The 13,680-nt window shown below is 43.3% G+C and overlaps 1 protein-coding gene across 1 annotated transcript; it reads right to left on the bottom strand.

Moving 5' to 3' along the window:
* Position 1: 1 nt before the first annotated feature.
* On the bottom strand, positions 2–9,389 carry BZW1 (basic leucine zipper and W2 domains 1). Its single transcript, XM_084289377.1, has 12 exons — positions 9,133–9,389; positions 8,678–8,748; positions 6,807–6,983; positions 5,034–5,128; positions 4,717–4,782; positions 4,339–4,474; positions 3,658–3,767; positions 3,373–3,543; positions 2,938–3,084; positions 2,446–2,584; positions 1,506–1,628; positions 2–1,274 (listed from the first exon to the last, which is right to left on the bottom strand). Exons 2-12 carry the CDS (start codon positions 8,736–8,738, stop codon positions 1,243–1,245), a joined length of 1,257 nt encoding a protein of 418 aa, XP_084145503.1. The 5' UTR covers positions 8,739–8,748; positions 9,133–9,389; the 3' UTR covers positions 2–1,242.
* Between the last annotated feature and the right edge of the window lie 4,291 nt (positions 9,390–13,680).

Raw genomic sequence — 13,680 nt, forward strand, 5'->3', positions numbered from 1 at the left:
ATTAAGTTTAAGGATGGCCTTTATTTATTATTAAAAAAAAAAAAAGTTACAAATTAAGGAAGATCAGATTGCACTGTGATTACCAATTTCTTTTTTCACTTTCATAGGTGTACTCTGGTTATAAGTATTCCAGTTAATGCTGATTTTTAGTTTACAATAGTGTATACTTAGTCTTTACCAGATCTTTCCTGAATTATGAGCTGTCCTGAGAATTGCCCTTAAGAAGTCACACCAAGTTTTGGTACGCAAATAATCTTAACATGTCAACTGCCAGCATAAAATAATCTCATTCTGGGGGTGGGGTGCAGGGATAGGATTTTGTTCATTTTACCTTGCAGCAGTTGTACATGTAACAAGGCACGCCCTTACCCCAGTACTTCTAACAGCTTCAGCCTGTGCTCTAGAAAACTCTTCGGCTGCTGCATTCAGGACAGCACTGTTTGCTTGTACTTACAGAGAAGCTGCAAAGAGACCGACAAGTACAAGAGCCCTAGAACTGATGCCCAGGTATAAGACAGCCTGACAAGCTGTGCTGTCCCTCAGGAACTTGGTCCACCAGCTATGACAGCAGGCTCAGAGATGCCACTCTTCATACACCACCATAGTTACAGGAGTTCGCCACCAGGAGTTTCTCTGCTGTAGAACACTGAGCACCCAGAAGCAGGGCAGCTGCCTTTCCCAGTAGCTGAGTAGAATATTACGTTATGCTGGAAGTATAGCAAAAGAGCTGACAAAGTCCTTGAGGAGATGGACAATTGAGTTTTTTTTTGAAGCATGTAGTATGCATTAAAGTATCACACCAAGTTACCACACAAGCCACTGCCTCTTCACATCAGAGGCTTCTTACATTTTAATTTGCAAACAGAACTGCCATAGATCTCATTTACCAAATCATGTCTACTCAAATGCAGATACATAGAAAACCCAAGGGGTAAAATGGATTTCATTGTGGAAGGCCTTAAATTACACTATTACAGTAGAAAATACAGGAGGTAGAATATAACTGAAAGGACAAATGCAGGTTAGAGTCAAATCTGTAACTCCTGTAAGCTACTTAAAACATGGCTTTAAAAACTAAACCCAGTATTTCAATGACTATAGAAAACAGTTTAAATAAATCTGCCATGAGAGCCCTTATATCATGCTTGATACAGGGAGGTAGGATGTAAGAATCAGACGGACACAAGAGACATGACACTTATCTACAGCTCCTGTTTGCTTTACTGAGGACAATTTCACAGGTCAGTCGCCCTCTTCAGCTTCAGACTCCGACTCTGCAACAGAGAGAGGACCTCAACAGGCTGCCCTTAGGTCAGCTCCTCTGCAGTCACCTGTGTCCTGCACAACAGCTGCCAAACCACAGTGACTGCACCAGGGAGCTTTTCTAGCCAAGAGTGGAGACACTCCTCCCAGAGGATCAGTTAGCATCCCCACCCCACAAAGCAAAGCACTCTTTACACCTAGCATTCCAAAGGGAAAAGGAAGAGTCTGTGAGGTTTGGTTACCTTCTTCAGCATTCTTGAGCCATTCAACAAACTTTTTCATTTGCTCCAGAAACACGCTCTTCCCTTTTGCAAGATGCGCATCTTTATACCACTTCAAGATTGGTTCTTCACTCAGAACTTCAGCTGTAACATGTACAAAAGTACTGTTAACACAGCAAATTGCCGAATAACAGTTATTGAGAACCCCTGACTGGCAGCCTTTGATTTCTTCCCTAGAAATTCCACCAACACATATTTGTTCCTTGGGCACAGCTGGACATGCTTGTGCTAGGAGAACCTCCTGTTTTAAAATTCTGAGAACCATGCATTTCAGCTAGGTTGCTGTTGGTCTTCTCAGCATTGCATCTAGCTATTTGATATTACATACTAAGGAAAACTTCAGTCAACAGCTAAGAACACATTTATTTTTTTTTTTTTTTTAAAGTCCAAAGGACACCACAGGAACTGTTTTTAATTGTTTTACAGTTTACAGATACAATATAATCTTTAGTTTAACAAGTTTCCTCCTGTTCTGTGGTATTCCTACAGGTGCACAAGCACGTTTCTGAGTAATACCTTCTTAACAGTCATTTAACAGAAGCCCTTGAGCACCCCAGAACATCTTGGTGGTCTCAGTCTCTGGCCATTTGTGGTCTGTTCAGACAGAGAACTAGGAATAACACACAGATAAAATCCTTCCATAAGTTCTAAATGCCAAAGAGTCTTAAAATCCAAGTTCAGCTTTGGTCTAGTACACATCCTTCTTGTCTAGGGCACTTCCCCATGTGCCAAAGACTGAAGCACCTACCTTTGCATTTTAGAGCTTCATGTTCGCAAACTAACTAATGAAAAGCAATGTCATAGCACTGATCTTCCCTAAAAGCCTTACCAGGACAGAACCATTCTGCAACCAAGGCTTAAAAAAAAAAAAAAAAAAAAAAGGCAAAAATCTCAGAGTTACCTTTATAGAACAGCACCACTATTTTCTGGAAGGCCTTCATGAAGTGAATGTTGTCATAACAATACTCCTGAATCTTCAACAGAAGAGTAAGCTCTGACTGACCTTGGGTAGTAAAGGCAGCAAGTAGAGGACTGTATTGCTGTAACAGGAATAACAAATTGGCACGCACACACGCACATAACATTCCTTAGCATTTATTGCCTGGCTAGACTAGTTTCACTCAGTTTTTTATCAGTCACTGCTTAGAAATTTACAACCCACATACCGGGGAAGCAATTCCCACCCACCTCCCAAGAGCATTCCTGCAGAAGGCATACTGTTCTTACCTCAACAACTAGGACTACAACTCTACAGCTGCAAGACAAAAAATTCCCCATCTGATGCTGTCTCTGAATTACGGTATTTGTAGGATTCAACTCACTTTAAGTGAAGCTTAAAAGGAAGCCCACACCCTACCCAACAGATGCAAAAACCCATGCTTGGTTACAATACCTTCAAGTGTTTAATGGCTTGCTCTGCTACCAGCTCCTCCTTTTTGTTCCACTCCACAGTGCTCATTACACTTGACCAGATTATGGCTATCACAGTCTGTTCTGAGATGTTGTTTTTCTTCATCTCCTCCTTTATGTACAAGATTATCTGCCAGACAAATAGTCACCATGTAGGTCACATATGACACTAAACTAAATTAAAACTTGAGTTCAGAAGCCTTCAGTGCAGCCAGATTCAGGACATTAAGGAAAACTACAAAACTAAACCAGACTGGTACTAATTGTAATGGGTAGTGGGAACTAGGTGTCTAAGCTCAGTATTTAATTAGGCATAGATCCTTTTCAGATTGGCATTAAATGCCATTGCATTTCATATAATTTGAGCTAAATTCCTACAGAAGAAAATCACATGTACACCTTGCCCACAAATACTTACATCCTTGAATGGATCTCCCCGTGACATCTGTTCCTGAAGTTCTTTCTGCAGCTCCTTCCGAGCTCCTATGGTTTGCTGATTCCGAACATACTCAGAAAGTTCTTTCAGTCCTGCTTCAGTGAAGTACTTAGAGAAGTGTTCAACACTTTGTTTGTTGGCTGGGAAGAGTTCCTGAAAGCAAAGTTTACAACTCTTTCAAAAGAGAAACTTGTCAAGTACTTTACTGATAAAATGCTATTCACCAAACTGGTCTCAGAGCACATCAGTAGTTTTAGGGATACTCACCATCAGTCTGTTATCCATATTTACTTTACGAAGACTGACTGCCACTGCATTAATATCTTTCTCATTTATCCATGACTTGAACAGCTTGACTGCAAAAGCTGCAGAAACACCTGTGCAACACAAACAGTAGTAGTAGTATTGAAATTTAAAACTAAAAGGAACCGAGTACAGGGCATCTATATTGTCACACCCCAGTCCAAAGCAGCAGCAGTTGCACTCAGAGGTAGCCCTTGCCCAGTCTGCAAGGACGCCACAGCTGCCAGCCTGCTGAACTTCTCTCACAATTGAGCATTGTAAAGGCTTCCCTGTACAAAGCTCTACTCTCCTTGCTGTGGTTTAGGAAGGAGCCTGAAGACGTAACACACTTTCCGCACCCTCCAAAGTCCCTCTACAAAATACAGTAGTGCCTTGCAGTACGACACTAGTGACTGCAGCCCTTCAGTGTCATGTAGAGAAGTCCTATACAGAAGTTCCCCAAAACACTGTTTTTCTAAAGTCTCAGCAAGACCTTCCAGACAGTAAGCTAGCATGTTTACCTTTGCTAATCCTGAAGTAAATCTATCACCAGATGAAGTTAGTGAGCTGCAGGAGTATTATTGTCATCATAATTTCCGCCTAATTATACTTTACGTTCTGTCTCCCATGATCCTTCCCCTAACAGAAGAGGTGGACAACACTTACCTTCTTTTACCAAATTCTCATTATACAGACTGTTGAGAATCGATGCATTAAGCGTCCCGTTGGCTAGCAGAATACCTGTCAACATGGCCAGTTTGTTCCGCTCAGACTCTGAGAACCCTTTCAGGAACAGCAGCAACTGCAAGAGGAAGAGGAACTGCTACTTCCACGATAGACGCTTACTTTTGTTTCAGTCAAGCTACTCAACTAGCATCAGTGCTAGTACACTGGCAGCTTTCTCCACTAGTCATACAAGCTTGTTGTTACTCAGTCAACAAGATTCTGTCCTATTTTAATAACCTATTGTATGTTATAATTCTTCTGCATAGAGCAATTAACTAGCAGAATTTAAAGGCTTTTCTTTCTGCCACTACCCCATACCTTTTTGACTTCATCTTCAAAGCCTTTCTCCAGGTACTTGTAACGCCTGATTAGCTTGTTAAAAACCTGAAAAGAGATAGTGTGTCTGAATTGCTCTGAATTATCATTTAGTTAGAATTAAAAATCGAGCTCAGTACAATTGGTTTGAACTCTTTTACAGCACTTTAGCTTAAAAGATAGCCATTTTACCAGGCACAAAGACACAAGGCTTCTAAAAGCCATACATTTTTATTTTACCTGAACTTTCAAGTACACAAACAGTTCATTTTTTGACCACTGAACAGTTTAACTTAAAACGTACTGATTTCAGAACTAACCTGAGCAAACGCTTGCATGGTTTCTAGGTCTTCTTGTGCTGCAAATACACAGACATCTGTGCGTGTCATGTCATCTGCCAGGGTACCACCTGGGGCTAAAGAAAGGTTTCCATATTAGTGGTACAACTCTCTGGTAAGAATTCAAATACCTGTAATATGCAAAATGCATTGTCCTTTCATGATGAATGGAACCAGATCACTGGAGAAACACCCTCCACATTTCCAATTGCTCTACTGCTGTTAAGTGCACTCAACTTCAAATCGGTAGCTTAGATTTTAACATATAAATATTCCAACCTCCTACTGCTAAATGGAATGCCAACACATCTTGTTTACAGCCAGACAAGTTAATATAACCATATAGGCTCTTCTTCTCTTAAAGGAAAACACTAAAGCTGATTATTCCTAGGAAATTTTTAGCATCTTCTGCAATAATGCTGCTTTCTACGTCAAGCGTCCATATGATAACCAAGTAAGTCACAACAGTTTCTCATGCAGCCATCAGCAAAAGAGTCTCTTGCCAAAACAAACATCACACAGTAACTTTAGTCTACATAACACTGTTCCAATACATGACATTCAGATAAGCCGGTGTACTTCATGAAGTTAAACCGTTTTGAAAGCTTTGTTTTTCAGCGTTTGTTTGAGCTAGCCACCTAACAGTTCTACAGTATTAGTGGGAAGACCACCTGCACATGCAGCAAAAATGTTCTCCCAAAAACTCCCACTGCAGAACTGCCATACAGTCTGGCTGTAGCCCAGAATCAATTATTTCCTTTTCATCCCCTCTGCATTTAGGTCATTTGAATTCTATTTCTGTCACATTACAGAAAGTCTTCTGCAACTGCCAAATTTCTCTCTTAAGTCCTTTCTCCCCCTGAACTATGGCATAACAAATGCTACGATCTGAAATGTACTTTTTCAGGGTAGGCAGACATCTTCATACCCTGTATTAAAATACATGGCTCTCTGCTATTTGAATCCCTTCTCACTGAAGAGCAGGAAAGTAAGAAACAAATAGTCTAATAGTCTAAATCTAGAAGCATTGCATCTTTCTTAGCACTTTTCAACTCATTACACTTCATTTACTTCTTACTTGGTGGGTCAGCATCCCTTCTACTCTTTACAGCAAGATAGAGATATGAGTTTACAACACCGTTAGTCATCACATTTCACTTCCTCAGTTCTGTTTTCTGCCAACTTATCTACCACCTCATGTCTCTCTCACTAGAGCTTAAGTGAGGGGGGGCCCTCACTATTGCCAACAACACAATTTAGAACAGCAGTTCCAAAACTAAGCTCATCAGATAATTCCGTAAACAATACTTTCCAGAATAACGGTGCATGGTGGACAAAACATGGGATCATGTCAGAATCCTCCAGGGCAACACCACTGGCTTTGCAACCACAGAAGAGGCACTTGAACAAAGCATTAACCCATTTTTCATTAGCAAAAATGAACTCCGTTACACAAAGTTCCACTCTCAGCCAATATACTTTCCTTTAAACCAAGTTTTTACAGTCTATGCTTTCAAGGATGCAAACTAACTCAAGCAAAAGCATGGTACAGTACACAGAGTGCTTCTACAATAATCAGACTGCTTAGTTAGGCCCTCACATAGTCACATGGTTTCCCACAGATAACTCAAACCCTGATCTACATATTCAACAAGCTCTTTGGAAGAGTTTTTTTTATGGTGAAAGAAAACAGCAAGCTTTTATAAAAAGTCAAGTAAATAAAGGCTGACAGCAGCCCCATCAAAGGGAACTTACCCAGCATTCCACCAGCCACCAGGATGTCAAAAAGTGTTTCTGCATAGCGGCGATAGTCAAGTTTTGCACCAGAAGCATCAAGAAACTTTGCTACTGCCTCCAAGTCAGTGCCAGTTTCAGTTAAACCTTGAATAATACAGTCCTGGAACTGGGTAGGGTCAAACCTCTCTTTTTCATCTGCAAAGACAAAGACCAAGGGTTTGTTGAACTAAAGTTGGCACACACATTTATTTGGTATTCAAACAGGAGGAGTTTGTTCTTTTATAAAAACAAACGCAGACACTGGCAAGCCTTAAGTTAAACAGAAATGAGATCACTCCAGTCTTCTGGAATACTATTCCAGAAAACAACAGGCATTCCTAACACTAATAGTGACTTAGGAGTCTAGCCTAAAATGCTTTTAAATGGACAACACGACAGTAATAAATGTTGGTGTTTTCACTTCCCTGTTCATTCAAGGGGTGGCACGAGGCTATCAAGAGCTAAAACATTCCTTATTTACCTTTTACTGAATTTCTCAGTACTTTCACTATGAAAAATAACACGAAATTATGCATTATAATTGCATGCCTAATCAGCATCTTCTTTTATTATTTTAAAGCAGAATACGTTTCTCAAATGTGAAAATCACTTGATCAGTGGCCTTTTCACTTCAGGAACAGCTAAAATGCAACACACATACCCACATCACTAATAGCCTTAAAATAAGACATCTTTAGTTCTGCTAATCTCACATGGTCTAACATTAGACCTGTGCGGTGCCCGGAGTTAGACTTGATGATCCTTATGGGTCCCTTCCAACTCAGGATATTCTATGATTCAATTTGTTCTTAGACTATGCAAATCATGGGAAGAAAATCTTCCAAAGAAAGTAAGAGCTCAGCTGCAAATCTTTACGAGCACATTGTAACATATTAGTTAGTTTTGTTAGCATCTGTATGAACTATTTTGGAAGAAGCACGTTAGTCTCCTTACATTCAATGCAAGTTTCAACATGCCTTTAACAGTTGGGTGAAAGTTTGAAAATACTGATCAGTTATTTTCCAGGATGGATTTATGAAATTCATTACTCAGAGTTGCCTGTGATTCAAAGCTTTCAAGAGACAAAAATCCAGAATGCTAGCATGTCATCTGTCAGACCGACCAAATCCAATTCTCTCAATTCAACAGTTTTTCAGATACTTTTACTTCAACATTAAAGTAGGTTCTCTAAGCTAACATGTACTTCTGTACCTCTTTGTTACTATTTCAGTGCTTGAAGCATTCTTACCATTGTCAGCTTGAACTGGAATACTATCTGAATACTAATAAAACATGATTAAACAGAAATTGTAAGAACTGTCCTCACTTCTTTGTTAATGTAAAACAAGTAACTAAAAAATGCCAAATTTGCTTGCTTGGGTAACCTTGCAAGACATAGACGCATGCACTTGTGTATCTCAGTTCATTTTTGTTTATTTGTTTTTAAATCAGGTACTCTTACAGAATTAAAAGGGCAATGCAGCCATTTTCCAGCAGCTAACACTGAAATTCCTCCTAGGTTAGGTGTTTCCTGGATGAACGCCATACCTACAACAAGCCTGTGTTGGAGTTCCCCTGTGATTTTGGAGTACTGGGCACTTACGTTTTCATGCAAAATACACTCGCTATAGGTTAAGAATAACTGCTTCCTAAGCCAAGGTTATGACAATGCAGCTACTTTCTAAGGGGCTTAAAAAAAAAAAAAAAAAGGTTGTGCATAGAACATTCCAGAAGCTGGAGTTGTGCACAGAACATTCCAGCAGCTGAAGAGCTGAAGTCCGCATTGAGACTGTGTTCGGTGTGGTCTCCCTTATAAGCAGGTGGCAGGCACGGCACAGCGCCCGGCTTACCTCTTTTTCTCGTTTTGAAACGCTGCCCCGATAGCGTCGGCTTCTGCTGCTTTTGATTCATAAAAGACGCCCTGTGCGGAAGCAGAGAAAGGCCGGGCTCAGCGTCTACAGCGCGTCTATAGCGCCTCGCCAGCACCCCGCGCCGCCCCGGCCCCGCCGCCCTCTCCCGGCCCGCCCCGCGCCGCCGCGCTGCCGCCCGGCCTCCATTTTCTCCCCGCCGCAGGGCCGCGGCCTGGTCTGCCCGGCCTCGCCCGGCGCGCTCCGCGCCCCCCTTCCGGGCGGGCCCCACGAGCGCCCCTCGCCGCGCAGACGGCGGCCTCGCTACCGCCGCGCTGGGGGCGCCGCGCAGGCTGCGTCCGCCCTCCTGCCCCCCACCATCGGCGCCCCCGTTACGGCTTCGCCGGGCCAGGCCCGGTGCGGCAGCGCCGCTCGCCCGCCCGCGGCCGGCTCCTCACCGACTTTAAGGCAGAGAGAAAACGCCCGAGGGGCCCGGAGCGGAGCGGCGGCGAGGAGCGGTGGCGACGGCTGGAACCCTGAGGGCGGAACCGACGCGAGAGGCGGGAGAGGGGCGCGCCCCGCCCAGGCCGGACCATGGCACAGCGCCGCAGAGGGCGGCGGCACGGGCGGGCGGCAGGAACGAAGGCCGTGGCCGCCTGCCCCCAGCGGCCGGCCCCGCGCTGCGGAGCCGCCGCCGCCTAACGCCGCCCGGCCTGCGGCGGCCCTGGCCCGCCGAGCGGGGCTGCCCGCGCCCCCACTCCCCCGGCCGGCAGTGAGCGCGCCCGCTCCCCCCGCCCTCGTGATTCCCGGCACACGCGGGCAGGCGCCTGTCGCGGCCCCCCCCCGCGGCACCGCGGCGAGTAGAACGGCCCGGCGGGCGGGGACCAGGCCAGCAGCGCTCCCTGGCGGGCGGGCGAGGCCCGGCTGGAGCCGGACACCCCCTGGGCACCCCCGGGCAGCCGCGGCGCTGGAAGGGGCTCCCCGCGAAGCCGCCCTGCAATGGCTGTGGGCCGGCGGCACCGGGGCAGCCGCTGCCCGAGCGTTCGATTGCTCCCGTAAAAGTTGATGGCCAGGCTAAGAGGCGTTTGTTTGCCCCCAGAACGTGCAAGGAGCGCTGTTCACCAGACGCGTGACGGGTGCGTTTCATAAATCCAGCAGCACTAACGCACGGTTTCTTTTCCAAGCTGCTAGAAAAGTTATGTAGTTTGTTTTGGTCTTCGCTGAGGCAGGCTTTACGTGTTCAGCAGCAAATTGATCAGATGTGTGAAAACGGGAAGCCTGCATGATCAGGCAAACAGCAGTAATTAGCATAACTAATGAGATATCAGCACATTAGTTAAGACATCGAGGGTGAAAATAGGGCCCTATTAATAGCATAGGGAGGGTTGTAGTATATTTCAATATTTGTAAGATTTCAGGCAGAATTACTTGTTGAGCAGAAATGTGGCTTTTGAAAGGAAAAATGTCAGTCATAGCATCTTCTTTCCCACTCACCTGATTATTCGTTAAAAGCTGTAAAGCCCCTTGCCAAGGTAAACTGACTGTGGAGGGGCTGATATAATTGATTAAGCTTAGAAAAATCAGACTGATAAAACAGCTTTATACAAAGCTTACATCAAGCCATTATTCTTGATCATCCCAATAGAGAGTAACGGGCAGAAAATCTGCTAGCCTAGACCCTATTCTCAATTTCAAATGCACTAAATATTTCAGTTTCAGATTTGACAATCTGTTTAGTACAATTTACTCAATGTGTATATTAGAGTGATCAGAAAATCAGAAACATTAATGATTACTGTGTTAAATTCATGCCCAGAACTTCAATTCTTTATCAGGATCTTGATTAACATTAGCAATAGGTGCTGTACAAATCTATATACAGTGTGTAAGTATATTTTTTATATAGTATATCTTTTTATGTATAAAAAGAGCAGACTATTCCAAAAGGCACACTTACACCTATGTGAATTCAATACCTGCTGCACTATTAGTTCTTAATTTTACTATTACTGATTCATGGAAAATGGACTCCACAATCAGTAAGATTGTAAAGTAGGTATGTTTATTCAGTGCAGGTCATCTACATACTGCAACAGCCATCCTTCTCTTGATGGGGCTTCCCAGGTCTCCAAGTCCTTTGCAAGTTGTTCTCTGAACAATGTGGGTGTTCTTAAAGCCCTGAGGCAGCCTTGTCCCTTTCAGCTGTGTTTTGCACTGTTAGGGCTTTTCCAATCAAATGCAAAGATTTTCCGACTGGCTTCATGGAGAGGGAGGCAAAAGAAGGCATCCTTCAGGTCTAAAACTGTAAACCAAGTTAGCTCTGGTGTTAAGCGTGTTAATCAATTATCGGGCTAATTCCTTCTCTATCTTCCTTTTTCAAGGGGTACTGTTTAAATGCATTTTTTGCCTTCGCTGGTACATTAGAAGATCATACTCTGGAAAACACTTGACTTAGGATTTCCTCGCTCATTTCCTCTTTGGTCTTAATAGCTGTCAATATCAAACTCAACACTTCCACATATCTTTGATCATTTACCTCCAGAATAATCTCCCCATTTTTAAATGAAATGGTTGCTTGTAATCTTTCCAATAAATCTCTCCCTAGGAGTGACTCGGGGAGTTGGGCATGTATAGGAACTTGTGAATGCCCCACTGTTTCCCATATTTATATTTCAATGGTTTGCAGAAATACGCTATTTCAGATTGGCCAGTTGCCCCCTTCACTACAATGTAATCATTCCCCACTGATACTAAAGCTTTATTTAAAACTGAATATGTTGCCCCCGTTCTGTAAGTTCCACCTCTTTTCCCTCCTTCCCCAGCTTCATTTTTAAAACCAGCAGACCTGCTGGGGTAGATTCCCCCAGTCCTCTTTAGTCATTTGCACGTGTAACCACCACTTCCCTTCCCCGGTTCCCTTTTCCATTTCTTTTCCATTCTGGGCATTTGTTTTTCCAATGCCCAAATTTCTTACGTAGGACACATTGCTCCTTGTCTAGCCGGGGTCTCCTGTCTGGGCCTCCTTTTCTGTTCTTCTCTAATAACTATTATCAGCCTCTTCTGCATGTTTAATTGAGGAAGATAGAAGTCCTCTCTCCTTCCCAAATTGCCCTGTGTGCATGCACCACACCAAAGGCATATTTCAAATCTGTCCAAATGTTTGCCAGCTCAAGAGCTCTTACCAAGGCGATGATTTCCATCTTTTGGGCTGATGTTTGTTACCACATACCCTGTGAGGCGAAATCCCTGGTGGATGAACCTGCTGCCATCTATATATCAATATTCTGCATCTTCTAGGGGTGTTTCCTTTAAGTCTGGTCAACTGGAGTATACCGTGTCCGTGGTCTTGATGCAATCATGAATGGGTGATCTGGAAACTCTGTTACCGAGGAAAGAGGCTGGGTTCACAGTATTAGTGCTGAAAAAATGTAGTGAACTAATAGTTCATTATATACATTCCTTTTCTTCTTCAGTAGCTATAATTTGTGTATTGCAACAGTGTCCCCTTTTCCCAAAGGGGTCTTTCAAACTTCAAGATCACAGTTCCCGAATATGGTGGGGCTATTCTTGAACCCCTGTGGTAACACTGTGTTGAGGGATTTTTGAAACAGCAAGGAGGTCATGACTTGCTTCAGCTGAGCAAACCAAACTACCAGGACGACTACGAGGAGTTCCCATGATGATGTTCCCTTATCACCTGATTGAGGAATTAAAAATATTGTTGCCAGCAGCTGGCTTCAAGGACAAGATCTACATGACTGCTAATAACAAGGTTGTTTTCTTGCAGTTGTTTGTCTGAGTGCTTTCTACCGATAATCTTGTGTTAGACACTATCCACCCCTTCTAGATTGCTATAAGAATCAGGCTATTTGGGTAATAAAGAGAGCATGATCTGACCATATTGGTGTATGTCATGACTTCAGCCATTTTTCCTGCAACAACACTGTCCAAGTAAGCTGAGTTTTCCATCCTCTATTATTATTTTCCCATTCAAAGGCAAAGAGTTTCTGGTTTTCAGTTGCCCCAGGCAGGCAGAAAAAGACACCCTTTAAATCTAGTACCATGAACCAAACTTTACTGTTTATCTCATTTTATAATTCCAATCATTTTTCCCAATTTAAATTTAAAGCATTGCAAAAAATGCCTTTTTCCTGTTGGCCAGTTGCTCCTATTACATTTACAGACTAATTACTAACTTACAGACTATTACAGAGAAAGAAGCTCCTGTAACCAACAAAAAAATTCAAGCCTCACTTCTTCATTCCCTAGCTTTATTTCAACCAGTGGACCTGCTGGTCTAGATGTCCCAGGGACATCTAGATGTCCCATCATTCCTGACTGTTTTAAGTTTATCCTGCAATCTAAGACAATTTCTTTCTGATATCAAGGGCTGATTGCCCTAGAAAGAGCCAATTGCCTGTTTGTTTTCTGAAGCCAGGTCCAAATTTTTTTTTTTTTCTCTCTTCATTGCATTTCAAAGTTGGTCCAAAAATTCCATAGGGGTTTCTTTTGGACCTCGTTGGAACAAATTCTCAATTGCAAGTTTAACCAGATTTTGGTATAACTGTTCATAATTTCTGGGGTGATTAGGGTGAGAGGGTCAGGCAGGGAGTGGTGGCCCAGGGAGTAGGTGGCATGGGGCGGGGGGAGGAGGGAGGGTAGTCCCACCAAAGTCATGCACACCTAACGCGGCAGCTTGCTTTGGTTATACGCAGTAAAGAGTTACATATGCATGAAGTTTACCAATATGCATATACATATGCATAACCTGTCCCTGCTTAGTATTAAAATTAGCTACAAGAAGTCATTTCCATAAATTCCTCGTCTGTGCTTGCACAGTGCCCTGTGCTGGTGGGTGCTGAGGGTCGTGGGGATGAAGTAAGATGTCTTCATCAGGGTTGAACTTTCCACCTCATCTCTTTGTGTGTGCTCTCTGAGGCCTTGGTCACAATCTGGGCCATAAGGTTGTTTTGATCTGGTTCTTGGGTTCTGAGGGGCTCCTGTTA

This window comes from Netta rufina, assembly GCF_964035555.1.
Source record: "Netta rufina genome assembly, chromosome: 6".
Lineage (NCBI taxonomy): Eukaryota > Metazoa > Chordata > Aves > Anseriformes > Anatidae > Netta > Netta rufina.

Coding starts and splice junctions, on each gene's coding strand:
- BZW1 (XM_084289377.1), bottom strand. CDS start 8,738: ATGAATCAAAAGCAGCAGAAGCCGACGCTATCGGGGCAGCGTTTCAAA. Junction 3,544..3,657: donor ATATGGATAACAGACTGATG/GTGAGTATCCCT, acceptor CTTTGCTTTCAG/GAACTCTTCCCAGCCAACAA. Junction 3,085..3,372: donor GGGGAGATCCATTCAAGGAT/GTAAGTATTTGT, acceptor TTTGTCTGGCAG/ATAATCTTGTACATAAAGGA.